Source organism: Artemia franciscana, chromosome 15, assembly GCF_032884065.1.
Source record: "Artemia franciscana chromosome 15, ASM3288406v1, whole genome shotgun sequence".
Classification (NCBI taxonomy): Eukaryota; Metazoa; Arthropoda; class Branchiopoda; order Anostraca; family Artemiidae; genus Artemia; species Artemia franciscana.
In genome coordinates this window covers 13,389,254-13,401,564 of record NC_088877.1, presented here as the reverse complement: position 1 = coordinate 13,401,564, position 12,311 = coordinate 13,389,254, and the positions used below count along the sequence as shown (strand labels likewise).

The 12,311-nt window shown below is 36.5% G+C and overlaps 2 protein-coding genes across 6 annotated transcripts in view; both read left to right on the top strand.

Moving 5' to 3' along the window:
* LOC136036075 (high mobility group protein DSP1-like) overlaps window positions 1–12,311 on the top strand; it is a 161,909-nt gene that overhangs the window by 91,230 nt on the left and 58,368 nt on the right. The window lies entirely within an intron of this gene.
* The window catches only part of LOC136036076 (uncharacterized), a 53,388-nt gene that overhangs the window by 7,417 nt on the left and 33,660 nt on the right, over window positions 1–12,311 (top strand). For all 3 annotated transcript variants that reach the window (XM_065718046.1, XM_065718044.1, XM_065718045.1), the window contains exon 2: window positions 10,132–10,288. In XM_065718046.1, coding sequence (XP_065574118.1) covers window positions 10,132–10,288 — 157 coding nt within the window. The remainder of the gene's footprint in view (window positions 1–10,131; window positions 10,289–12,311) is intronic.

Below are 12,311 nucleotides of genomic sequence, written 5' to 3'. Positions count from 1 at the left end.
TGGTATGGTGAGGGGCTCAGGGAAGGGGGCCAGTTGAGGGCAGGTGCCCCCCTCCTAGAACATCAAATCTCCACTAGATATTGACGAGAAATTTTCGTATGTTGGGGTTTATCTGTTGGATGTTACCTGGTAGCCTAAATGGTTGAAAAAGTTGGAAATAAACAAAATTGATCAAATAACGTTTCCAGTATCAATATTTATGTTTCTCAATATTCTCAATATTGATTTTTGGTCCGATATATTGATAGAAGACTGGCCTATGATTGGCAAGTTTTGACTTTTTTAATTCTCCAGGAATTTATTCAAGCGATAATAAGTAGCTGAGTATGCCAAAGCAAAGTTAACTCATTCATTACCTTTCTTGAAAAAGACAATTAGTAATATTTCATTACTTTTCCACCCAGATGCTTCTTTATCCAAGTGGTCAAGAGTGCTGAACTTGGGCCACCCCGGCATTGGTTCGGCCGTCTCTGGCTTATGTTTCGCTGCCTGACAAAAGAAACAGAAAAGTTGCCAGGGGAACATTAAAACTTGTTTTCTGGCTATAAAATTAAGAAAGAATATTGTCAGTATAAAAAACTACAAAATGAATTTCAGTAAGGTTTAAAAAAAACTTTAAGTGTATTAATTTCAAATCATATATTGACTGATCAACACCAAGAGTTAGCCGTTCCACTAATCTTGGTGCTCCAACTGTCGGTGGCCAGTTGGACAGTTTCATTTCAAGTTCTCTCTTTCAGACACTATCCGTCTCGTCAGTTAGCGCAATGTCCCTTGCTCTAGTCTTCTTCAGAAAGTAGACCTTAAGTTTTTTAGTTGATAGTTTTTTTTATAATAATATAGTGGATTCTCTTTCTTTCTCTTCAGCCTTGACTTTCTCAGTGTCAAATTGGAAGTTGCTAATAGGGGGCTCGTCTTCAACGTCCACACTGTAGTCTGAAGAGTTGTACACAGGGTCATCTACGTCAGAATCGTCACTCCAACTGCACCTCTTGTTTTGAGAAACATGCCTTTTGCTTTTTAGCCTTTTCACTTCTCTGACTTTCTTCCTCTTCAGGATTGGGGCTTTTTGGAAGATACAGATTTTATCCCAGCACCCATGCGTTCTTTTACAGGGGTGTCAGTGAGCATTTCTGACTTTTTCATATATATTTTTTGTTGCTTTTTCGTGTTGAGCCTTTTGGAAAGGGGTTTATGTGGACCATCTCTTTTAACGAATCATTTGCTCATATTTGCTTCTCATTTAGAGTGAACCTGTACTGTGTTTGTTTTGGGGTCTATGGTAAAAAAAGGAGTTTAAAGGTCACACAGGACTTGCACTGAGCAAAGAAACCTCCCTGGTAAGTGCTTTTCTAGATGTGGTATGTATTCTGTCTGAGACATATCACAAGGGAAGCTCATAATCCTTGAAGACATCTCTGTTGGTGGGGTCTCTTGCTCTGATTTCACTAGGCCTTTAGGCGCCCCATGACTATCATTTCAGGCTGTAGTTTGTGAATAGTGTCGGGAGGGACAGCTAAAAGTACAACTCTATTATCTTTAGCTAGATCAAGCAATTCAATGGTGTATTGGGTGATCTGTCGTCTAAGAGGGATATTTCAGAAGTACAGGTGACTGTTTGAAGGGTTTGACTTGACTGATAAGAAACTGTAAGTAAAGGAAAGAATTAAAGACAGTCGTCTAGCCAGAAGTATTTTCTGAGCCGATCTTGACGGTTCCTGGTAAAGCCGTCTTGAGTAAAATTTCCGGACACTTTTCCTAGGGAAAAAAGCAGATGAGGGGCTCTATTCCTAATGCATTAACACCAGTACAAATGGTGGTCAACTTGCCTCTTTCTGCTGACGTGACCTTCGCTACTTACTTCTAGCCTCGCTTTGCAATGATCTTACGAGGCTTGTGGATGTTTTCAGACCCAATTGGTCAACATTCCAGATGTCTTGTGGTCCGAACACGTGTTTATCTAGACCTCGCTCTGTGTTGTTAAAGAAAGCTCATACACTGTAACGGTTCAATGCAGTTGCCCTTCATAAGCTTAATCCCTCTGTCGTTCTTACTTATAGAGTTTTAAGGTGATCCATAAAACAACGGCACTAGTCTTTACCTGCGATTCCTATACTGTCGCCACTGCCCTTCTATTTGCTGTTATCTGGCACTTTTATACTCTTAATATTGGCATATGTGTATGCAAATTTACGTGCTCTAGAGGAGTAGAGTCTATATGCATATCAGCCATCGTTTTCAAGTAAGTGTTTTTGTCCTTTTTCTTTTTCGTAAGTAAACATTTATTGATGCGTTGTAACTCAGGTCTAGACTTTTTAGAGGGATATTCGGCTTCTCGACTTTTTTCATGTAGTCTTGTTCCTCTAGGGACATTGGTACTTCCAGAGAATCCAACTCACTTTTTGTCGACTAAGACAGAAAAAATTGCTGTTTTCCTTTCCTTTAGACCCCCTACGCCTTTTTTTTCTCTTTCGTTGTACTTTTGAGCGTTTTATATCGAATGACATTTAACAGGAAAGAATATAATTTCAGTTTACCTGCTGCCCTGATACGATTAAACAACGCCAGGATTAATCAAGTTCTGGGTTTTGTGCTTGCCTGTACCCTTTAAATATGCTGTTTATACAGCTTTTACAACCATAGCCGACTTTTGGACACCTTGGTGCGGCATTCCGAGCCTACCTCGAGTATCGTGGCCGAACGTGGGAGTTTCCTATCCCACAGGATGGAAAAAATACTAACAGCAAACCGGCGAAGATGGCAAGTCTTGGAAGCTGCCAAAGTCAGGCAAATAATAAGAGAATACAACATGAGTTTACGGCTTTACTAGTATTTGTAATTAGGCATATGCCTTCTGAACAAATTGAACGAAATTCCAGATTTAATCACCATAAAATGTGATCCAATCTGATATTTTTCATAAAAGTATTAATACCAGACATTTTAAGAACATACACTGCCATCTGTCAGAGCTTTTATATTCCACGAGAAGTCTCTATAGGTTTTTCTATTGAGATTGTTTGCATTGGCTAAACGTGGGCCGGTCTCCTCTATAACAATTTGCTATTTAATCTTGCCCAACTTTAAACTTTTGAATTGAATTCTTAGACCAAGAAGCAGTTATCTAACCGTAATGTTATTTGTGTCATATCGCTTTTGTAGTTTTTATGTGTTCTGTAGATTGGAAGTAGGATAGTGCATCTATTATATTATAGTACTACAGGAGAAGTAGAACATGGAAAATATTAAAGGTGGAGTTTTAACGAAATATAGAATTTCAAGTTTCTAAAGACCTATATTCAAAGGACACCGGAAAGTATTTATATGCAAATTCACAGAATCGGCTGCCCTCCTCTAGACAAGATGCTGCCTACGCCATGCGTAGTCGGGAATTATCTGAGGAGGAATTCTCTGGGGGAGATTTTCCGGGGAAAACGCCGGCTCTCACTAATACCTTTACCAATAAAACTCCTATAATTCCTATTATTACTTCTCCTAGTATGCCTTCTACTATTGCTTATACTAAGGATATTAGGTAAACTTTCAGAGAGTAAGGTGGTTTCGAAAAAATTGGAACGTATCATGTACGTTTGGGTTATCAAAGGGGGTGTATTAGCAATATCCCAACAACGGCTTAAGGTATTAAGCTGAAATTTTCAGGATACAAATGCTACTAACGTTCTTGCTGCTACTTTTACTGGTATTACTTCTACTATTGACGCCCCCCGAGGATACAAATTTTACTACCACTTTTGCTGCTACTTCTACTGCTACTATTGACGTCCCCATGGCTTCTAAAGAATATAACATACTTTGCAAGTTACTGAAAACAAAACACGTTTTAAATGTTTTCTCCTCTTTTAACTTTAGTCAATCCATCAATCAATGAATCAGTTTATTCAACCAATATATATTATTCAACCATTGCAGAATATATTTATTCAACCAATAAATTTGCAACAAAAACACTTCAACCCGTAAGGCTCTATGGCCAGGAGAAAAACAGGGGAGAAACAAAAATGAAACAAACAAAAATTTCAATAGAATGCATTACAACCATTAAAAAACTCATACACACACACAACAAAAATGAAACAAACAAAAAATCCAGTAGAATGCATTACAACCATTCAAAAATTCATACACATGCACACACAGACACACATACACTCATACACACATACATACACACACACATACAAATACACACATACAAATACACACACACGCACACACACACACACACACACATATATATATATATATATATATATATATATATATATATATATATATATATATATATATATATATATATATATATACAAAATACGCACACACACACACATATATATACACACACACATATACGCACACAAACACGCACACATACACACACATATATATATATATATATATATATATATATATATATATATATATATATATATATATATATATATACAAAATACACACACACACATACATAAACACACATGCACAAAAAAAGAATCAAAATACCCCAAAATTAACAGATTTTAAGACCCCCCCCCCCCCACCAAAAAAAAATGTTGGACTATCCCTTAAATTGAATAACATTCCAAATACATATTCGAAACCAAGCCACAAATATTCAACAAAGCTCAACACCCCTCACGGCAAACATTTCTAAACCAGGCCAGCGTCACCTGTCCCCCTCCTCCATCCAAAAAAATATAAACATCAAGACATTAAAAAACTTCTTAAAATTCTTTTGAAAATACCAAACGAGTGACATTCTTGAGCTGACTCAGGTAGGCTACTCCAAACGATATGAAAAGCAATTAATGGATTTAAGTCCGACCTAACCGATGAAGTAAGTAAAATGTTACTTGAATTGCGAAGATGATGTGTAGACCCATCAATGATGGAAGAAGGAGTAGTTTGAAGGACTGTTGGTACATCACCATGAAGTTTCGGAAAATTGTAAGACGCGCACGAAAAAATGTAGGAAGACTGCAAATCAAGTAATGGGCTAGTTGGATTAGTTGTAGATCAGTTTGCTTCCTGTATATGCATTCTTGCTTTATCATAGAATTTAGATAGTGGTTTCAAAAAAGAAGAAAACTTTGACATCCATACTGTAGGGCAATAAGAGACATAGGACTGAACTAGGCAATGGAACAGAATTTTTATAACTAATACAGGTAAAAGGTGTTTTAGCTTCCTCATAATTTCAAGACTCCTTGAGATCTTCCTGATAATTAGTACAATAGGATGCTTGAATGAAAGGTTTTCATCTATAAGAATACCGAGAAATCAGACATACCGATCCTGAGGTCTAGTGAGAGAGCCCTTTGAAAGTTGGATATCAGTTAAATCAGAGCACGCCAGAGAAATACGGGAAAAAATTTAATAACTTGAATTGACAATATTTAGGGCGAGGCAATTAGCGTGGAACCAAAGAGCTAAAACTCTCTCAAAAAGGTCAACTAATTTGGGAAACTGAATTAGATTCAGTTCCTACTGTAGTACCAATGGCACTGTCATCAGCCAACGCAACGGGAGTTTCCTTATCCTGCGAAAACGATGGATTTTTTTGTAGCATTGAAAGATTCAGGATGACATAGGCGACAACAGACTGTAGGTTTCTGTTTCTTAACTGCAATTATAAGGTTATTAACATAAATAAAAAACAGATACGGTCCAAGAACAGAGCATCGAGGAATGCTAAACTCAACTTCAGACGAAAAGTTGCAAAGGAAACCTGCAGAGATAGTTCTACCTGACAAATAGGAATTAAACCAAGCATGAACCTCTCTCTCTCTCTCTCTCTCTCTCTCTCTCTCTCTCCTCTCTCTCTCTCTCTCTCTCTCTCTCTCTCTCTCTCTCTCTCTTTCTCCTCTCTCTCTCCTCTCTCTCTCTCTCTCTCTCTCTCTCTCTCTCTCTCTCTCCTCTCTCTCTCTCTCTCTCTCTCTCTCTCTCTCTCCTCTCTCTCTCTCTCTCTCTCTCTCTCTTTCTCTTCACTGAATTTTCATTTAGTTACGAAAATTATATAAATATTCAAATAATCTGTTTATTGTCATGTGCAGAACGAAGGAGATTATGATGTTAGTCAAGATGTTAGAGCTCAAATGAGTTTTTTCGATGACGAAGTAGAAAGAAAAAGACACAAAGAAGAGATATACCTATTTTCGAGTGACGATAATTTCAATAACTTGTGAAGTGATTGTGTTGCTACAAATATATCTAAAAATGGAAGCAGAAGAAGCTGATGTTAGCCTAAAAAGCATTCTGAAAAGTAAGCGTTTAAAATCCGGACCGCTGGCGCCATCTATTATTGAAATTCTCACCGCATACCAACTGTACAAACCTTACGAAGATGTCACTACTATTCAGCTTAAGCCAAAAAAGAAAAAGAAATGGCGCGGCAAGCGCGCAGGTAGAAGGGTCCGAGAACGCAGAGAGCGCCGTGTACTTTATAACGGTGATCACAGTATTCCAGTAATCAGTATAGCTCGCATTGACAGTGGAACAAAAAAGTCAAAGAATAAACAATATGAGACATGCTTAGTTATTATAAATTCCTTAGAACCTAAACCAACATTGAAGCCCTACTACCGCGACGAAGCTGCGAACACCTCAGACAACCCCCCTCCTGTGCTAAAACCTGTCACTCTATGTGCCAAAACAAATTTCCCAAGCCTAATTCTGTGCAATGCCAGGTCACTGACGAATAAAGTGGACCAATTAGAACTTGTCCTACGCATCAACTCGACACCATTAGCAATAATTACCGAATGTTGGGATATTACTACTGAAACAGGCGCTATAAGAGGCTATCTGAACTTTTTCAATACCAGACGTGACAGAAAAGACACACGACGTGGAGGTGGAGTAGGCATCTATTGCCGTGAAGACTTGCCATGCAGACAACTTAATAACCCTTCAGATTCCTTTCATGAAACAATCTGGCTATGGTGCAGACTGAGAAGGTTACCAAGAACTTACTCGTGTATCATTCTAGCAGCAGTATACTATCCCGAAGGTGCTCGCAACAGACGTGAATTAGTGACGTTTCTGCAGCATCAAGTTGACAACTTTCGGAAACAATTCAGTAATCCAGCTTTTATCATAGCTGGAGACTTTAACTTAACCGACAAAAAGTGGATTTCACGTGTGTTGGATCTAAAACAAGTGGTCGATGTTCCCACTCATGAAAGTGGAAGCATACTAGACCTCATACTAACGAATCTTGAGGTGTTTTATGAACCACCAGTTTCCCTCGGACCACTCGCTAAGTCAGACCACAACGTTCTCTGGTGGAAATCAAAGAGCAGAAATAATATACCGAAACCAAAAAAGGTTAAAATAGTTTATAGACCTCTCAGTGAAAGCTCCATCCAAACATTTGGCAGGTGGATCGCTAACTTTGACTTTGATCCAATTTGTGTTATAACAAATATTGATGAAAAGGTCGAGATATTATACTCGATTCTGCAGCAAATGTACAATGAATTTTTTCCAGTTAAAGAACGCACGATATGTGAGACGGATAAGCCGTGGTTAGATACTAATATAAAAAAAAAATGATCAAAGAACGATGTAAACTCCATGTTGTAGGAGACACACTGAGTGCAAACAAAATAAGAAATAAAATCGTCTCAGCCCTCCGAGCTTCCAGAAAAAGATATGTACGGGAAAAAATAGCACCACTCCTTAAGTCAGATTCTCATAAGTGGCATGACGCAGTAAAACGGCCTAGTGGGAAAAAGAAAGGAAACGAAATACGGATCAATAAACCATATGGTAGTCTGATAAAAGCCTCGGAAGTCAACGAATTCTTTACTCAGATTTGCACTACCCATCCAACCGTAAGTGATGAACAAATGTGTGACATCATTAACAGCAATAGTTCTGATGAAATCGTAGAGGTGTCAGAAATGGCAGTTCACTATGCAATTGGACGACTACGTAACAACTATGCCACATACCCAGGTGAACTCCCCGTGAAATTACTGAAAGAGTACTCACCCTTCTTAGCCGAGCCTATTGCATCAGTGATAAACCAATGTTTCTCAGAACAATCATTTCCGAAGATGTTGAAAGCTGCATATGTCCGTGTTATATCAAAAGTCAAAACACCCCTCTCCTGTGACCTACTGAGACCAATATCGATAACTCCTGACTTAGCAAAAGTAGCTGAGGGTTCTATTTACCATTCTTTGTTAGAACAAATTGCTCCTGCGATCGATCCGTACCAATATGGTTGCATACGAGGCGGTAGCACTTCAATATATCTCGTGCGAATGTATCACCTAATCGTCCAGTGGTTAGAAACTTCTAATAGTACTGCAGACTTATTTCTGGTGGACTACCGAAAAGCATTCGACCTTATCAAACACAAGACTGCATTAACTAATCTGAAAGAAATGGGAGCTAAAACATAAATACTACTATTAGTAAGAGAATTTTTACAAGGGAGACAGCAATCAGTTTACCCTTTGTTTGTAGAAGATACCTGCTCTGAGTGGTCAGAATTAACCTGTGGATGCCCCCAAGGAACGAAATTAGCTGCTCTTTTATTTCTTGCCGCTATCAACACTATCCTTGCAGAATTTGAAGAGCGTTTCAAGTTTGTTGATGACTTATCTGCACTTCTCAAATATATAGTAGAAAATGCAGTGACAAAGAGGCAGTATGACCCGACTTTCTTCACAGACTTCATCAACCAGTGTAAGTCGAATAGTCTACAAGTGAATGAACAGAAATCAAAAGTTTTACGTTTTAATCCACTCAAGCGAGATATCACTATCCCAGATGCTCTGTTTCCAATTGTTTCCTCTGTAACAATCCTAGGCGTAACATTTACAAGTGACTGCTCGTTTAAGCTGCATGTAGACAATATTGTGCACAAGGGTCACTATTCAATCCAGAGTTTAACAAGTATGCGCAGGTTAGGCTTCTCTGATCGTCAGCTCCTTCTGGCGTATACAACCTACATCAGGCCTTTCCTCGAGTATTGCTGTCCTGTTTGGGGTCCCCTAACTCAGAACATAGCTTACATGACAGATGAACTAGAACATGTCCAAAAACGCGCTACTAGAATAATACTAGGACCCAGGTTCAGCAGCTACGAAAGTGCCCTTGAGCTCTTGAATTTGCCCACCTTATTTGACCGAAGACATGAGCTGATAATGAAATTTGGGAAATCACTATTAACAAACGAGAAACACCGATCCATACTTCCACCATCCGCATCAATCAGCAGATATACTAGGCATTACAACAAACTAGAACCAGTCAAGTGCCGTACGAACAGATTCGCAAACTCCTTTGTACCATATTTTGTAAGAGCATTTAACAAGTGTTAATTGTAATTTTGCGATTGTAAAAATAGCATAATTTAGCGTTCATTTTTGAGTGCTACGATAGCTATTTAAATAAACGAATACGAAAAAATAAGAGCTAAAACTGAAGAGGTGATTTTAATTTTACGATTCGAAGTTCTTGCTTTCTTTTCTTTTTTTTTCTAAAACTGAAAGTTTCACTGCAAAGGAAAGCAGTTTTCTAATTATTTTAAAAAGGAAAGTTTGATCAAGGTAGGCTATTTTTTAGCTGTCTCTTTCTTTTATTCTTCTTTCTTTTTTCTTTCTTCTTTTCTTTTTTCTTTTTTCTTACTTATTACTTCTTTCTTTAGCTTCCTTTTCCTTTTATTCACCGTAAATATTTCTATCAGATAAACAAATTTGAGAGTGTGTAAAAAATCAAATTATTTCCGGTTGACCGTAATATTTTGATACTTTGTGTTTTTTCTCAATAATAAAAAAAAAATAGTAAAAATAAAGTCTGTGTGAAAAAAAAAGTTCAAACTAGAAGCCCATGTTTAATTCACATACAAAAATTGTCACATAAATAAAAAAGTAAAAAAAAGAAAAATTCTACATTTTTTGTTTGAATTTTTGAATTTGGCTCCGCCAATCGTTCTTATGCAAGGACGTTCCATCCCTTTTCCAGCTTTTTCCTCAATTAATATTGTAATATAAAGATGCTTTTGTTATGTGCTTATATTAATGTAGCATCCTGCTGAGATTGCTTGCTTATTAGCTTCGTGTTGCTTTTTGTTATGTGCTAATGTTGTGAAATTTACAGGTACTTGAAATCTTTGGAGCTTCTCCTTCTGGTGGGGCTGGAGTGTCTGAGATTAAGGCTTATGAACAAACATATAGTCTCATGAAGCTGTTTGGAGTCACTCCGTGCGGTTTTACCTCAGATGAGTTGGATTATGCTCGCTATAAGAAGAGCAAAGGTTAACTTTTAACAGTATTCTTTTCTAGTTTTGTCTTCACTTCTCAGGCCAAGAAAAAAAATACGTACATAAGCCTTTTGACTTACCCTTTCCCGATATGCTAACTTGTTTACGGTTTTACCAATATTTTACGTATGATCATTCTGTATTTTACAGTAGTTTTTTTTTCATAAATTCGCTCCATCCCTATTTTGAAATATGCCTCTGCTAAGATATATTTATGTGTTTATGCTTACATAGAAACACTTTTCTAGAAGCTAAGGCGGTCATGAAAAAAATATTTCATCTTCGCTTAAGGGTCACTAAACTAGATATGTGACAAAAGAAAGGAGAAGGTATTTCATTCATTTTTTATTTATTTTAATGATCTTCTAAAAAGAATGATACAATTACTGACAGTTGACCTCTAGAATGTCTAGAAGTCTAGAATGAAAAAGTTTTCAATCATAAAAGAAATAGAATGGACAATTTATTTCTCATAAATAAAGGGAAAAACTAATTCACAGGAATACATAGAATAACTGAGAGAAGAAAGTAGAGATGAAAATATTGCCAGTGTGACTAAAAGAAGTCAAAGCTACTGCAGACAAGATGCTGAAAAATTAAGTTAGTCGAAACTTGAAAGTTTTTTCTTGTTTTTCAAGCTGCAGCTTTTTTAATTGTTGTTATTTTATCTACAGCTGTTTTGATTAAATGGTTTATCAAGACTGGGTTATAGAAAGATCAGCCCATTAATACAATTCTGCCTATAACTTGACCATTAACAAGGAGTTGTAAATTTCATTTGTGATGAAAATAGTGTCATATCTGGATTTTGGATGAAATTCTGATTCTAAAGATATATCTGTTTCTGGTCAATCTTGATATTACCAGAACAATTGTTTTGTGTCATGAAACTATTGTTAATAGATGCATTTTGGCTTTTTGAACATATTTTTCTCTCTTGCAAAATTACCGCAAAATCACCATTATGGAGTTATTATATATTTGCACATTAGGGGGGGGGGGGAGGGTAAAGCATAGCATATATTAAATACAGTAATGGTTAGTTTATATATTTAATATATACTATGCTTTACCCCCACCCCTGATGTCCAAATATATAGCCCAAATTTGTTTCTAAACTTACAGATTTGTGATTTCAAATATCCAATCAACAAAAATGGAAATAATTGTAATTCTATATTCGTAAATACATGATATTTGGGCTGTAATAACTCCATAACGGTGAGTTTGCAGTAGTTTATCAAGAGAGAAAAGATGTTCAAAAAGTCAAAATGCATCTATTAACAATAGTTTCATGACACAAAACAATTGTTCTGGTAATATCAAGATTGACTCTATTTCTTAGCTTCCTCAATTCATTAATTTAGGAAAATTTATGATTTACAGGAATGATACCTATCAGAATCTACTCAGGGGTGGATCTAGGATTTTTTTTTAAGGGAAGGGAGTTGCGTAATAGGTTGCTTCTATAAGCTTGTGAACCAAGAAATACCCAGAATTTAAAGGGAACCTTGACAATTATGTGTTGTAGATAGGTAGTGGAAATGGTTGTATATTCATTCTAAAATCTGATGAGGGTTAAAGTTCTAATAAACCTATTTAAATCAAAATGGTAGGCTATAAGAATATTGATAGAAAAAATAGTAAGTTATAAAAACCATCCCACTGTAAAAAAAAATAAAAAGCTGTTCATGATCTTATCTATAAAAAAAATATCATATTTAATATTCTCTGCATGATTTTTTGCCTTTGGACTTCTGACTGCTATAGCAAGTGAGTTAAGCTTTTTATTGTCACAAAATATAGTGTCATCAATGCTCTTTAATGTCACATAGTGTTTCTTTCCACTTTTTAAAGTTTATATATTTTGCTAAATTACAGAATTCATAATCTTATGAGAAAAAAAATCTATTTGTTTATTTCCACTCTGGCCATTTCTATTTATTACATGGTTGATGTCTACCTCAGTATTTTGGTGAACATTTATAATGGCTAGTCCTGTCAGTTTAGAGCTCTT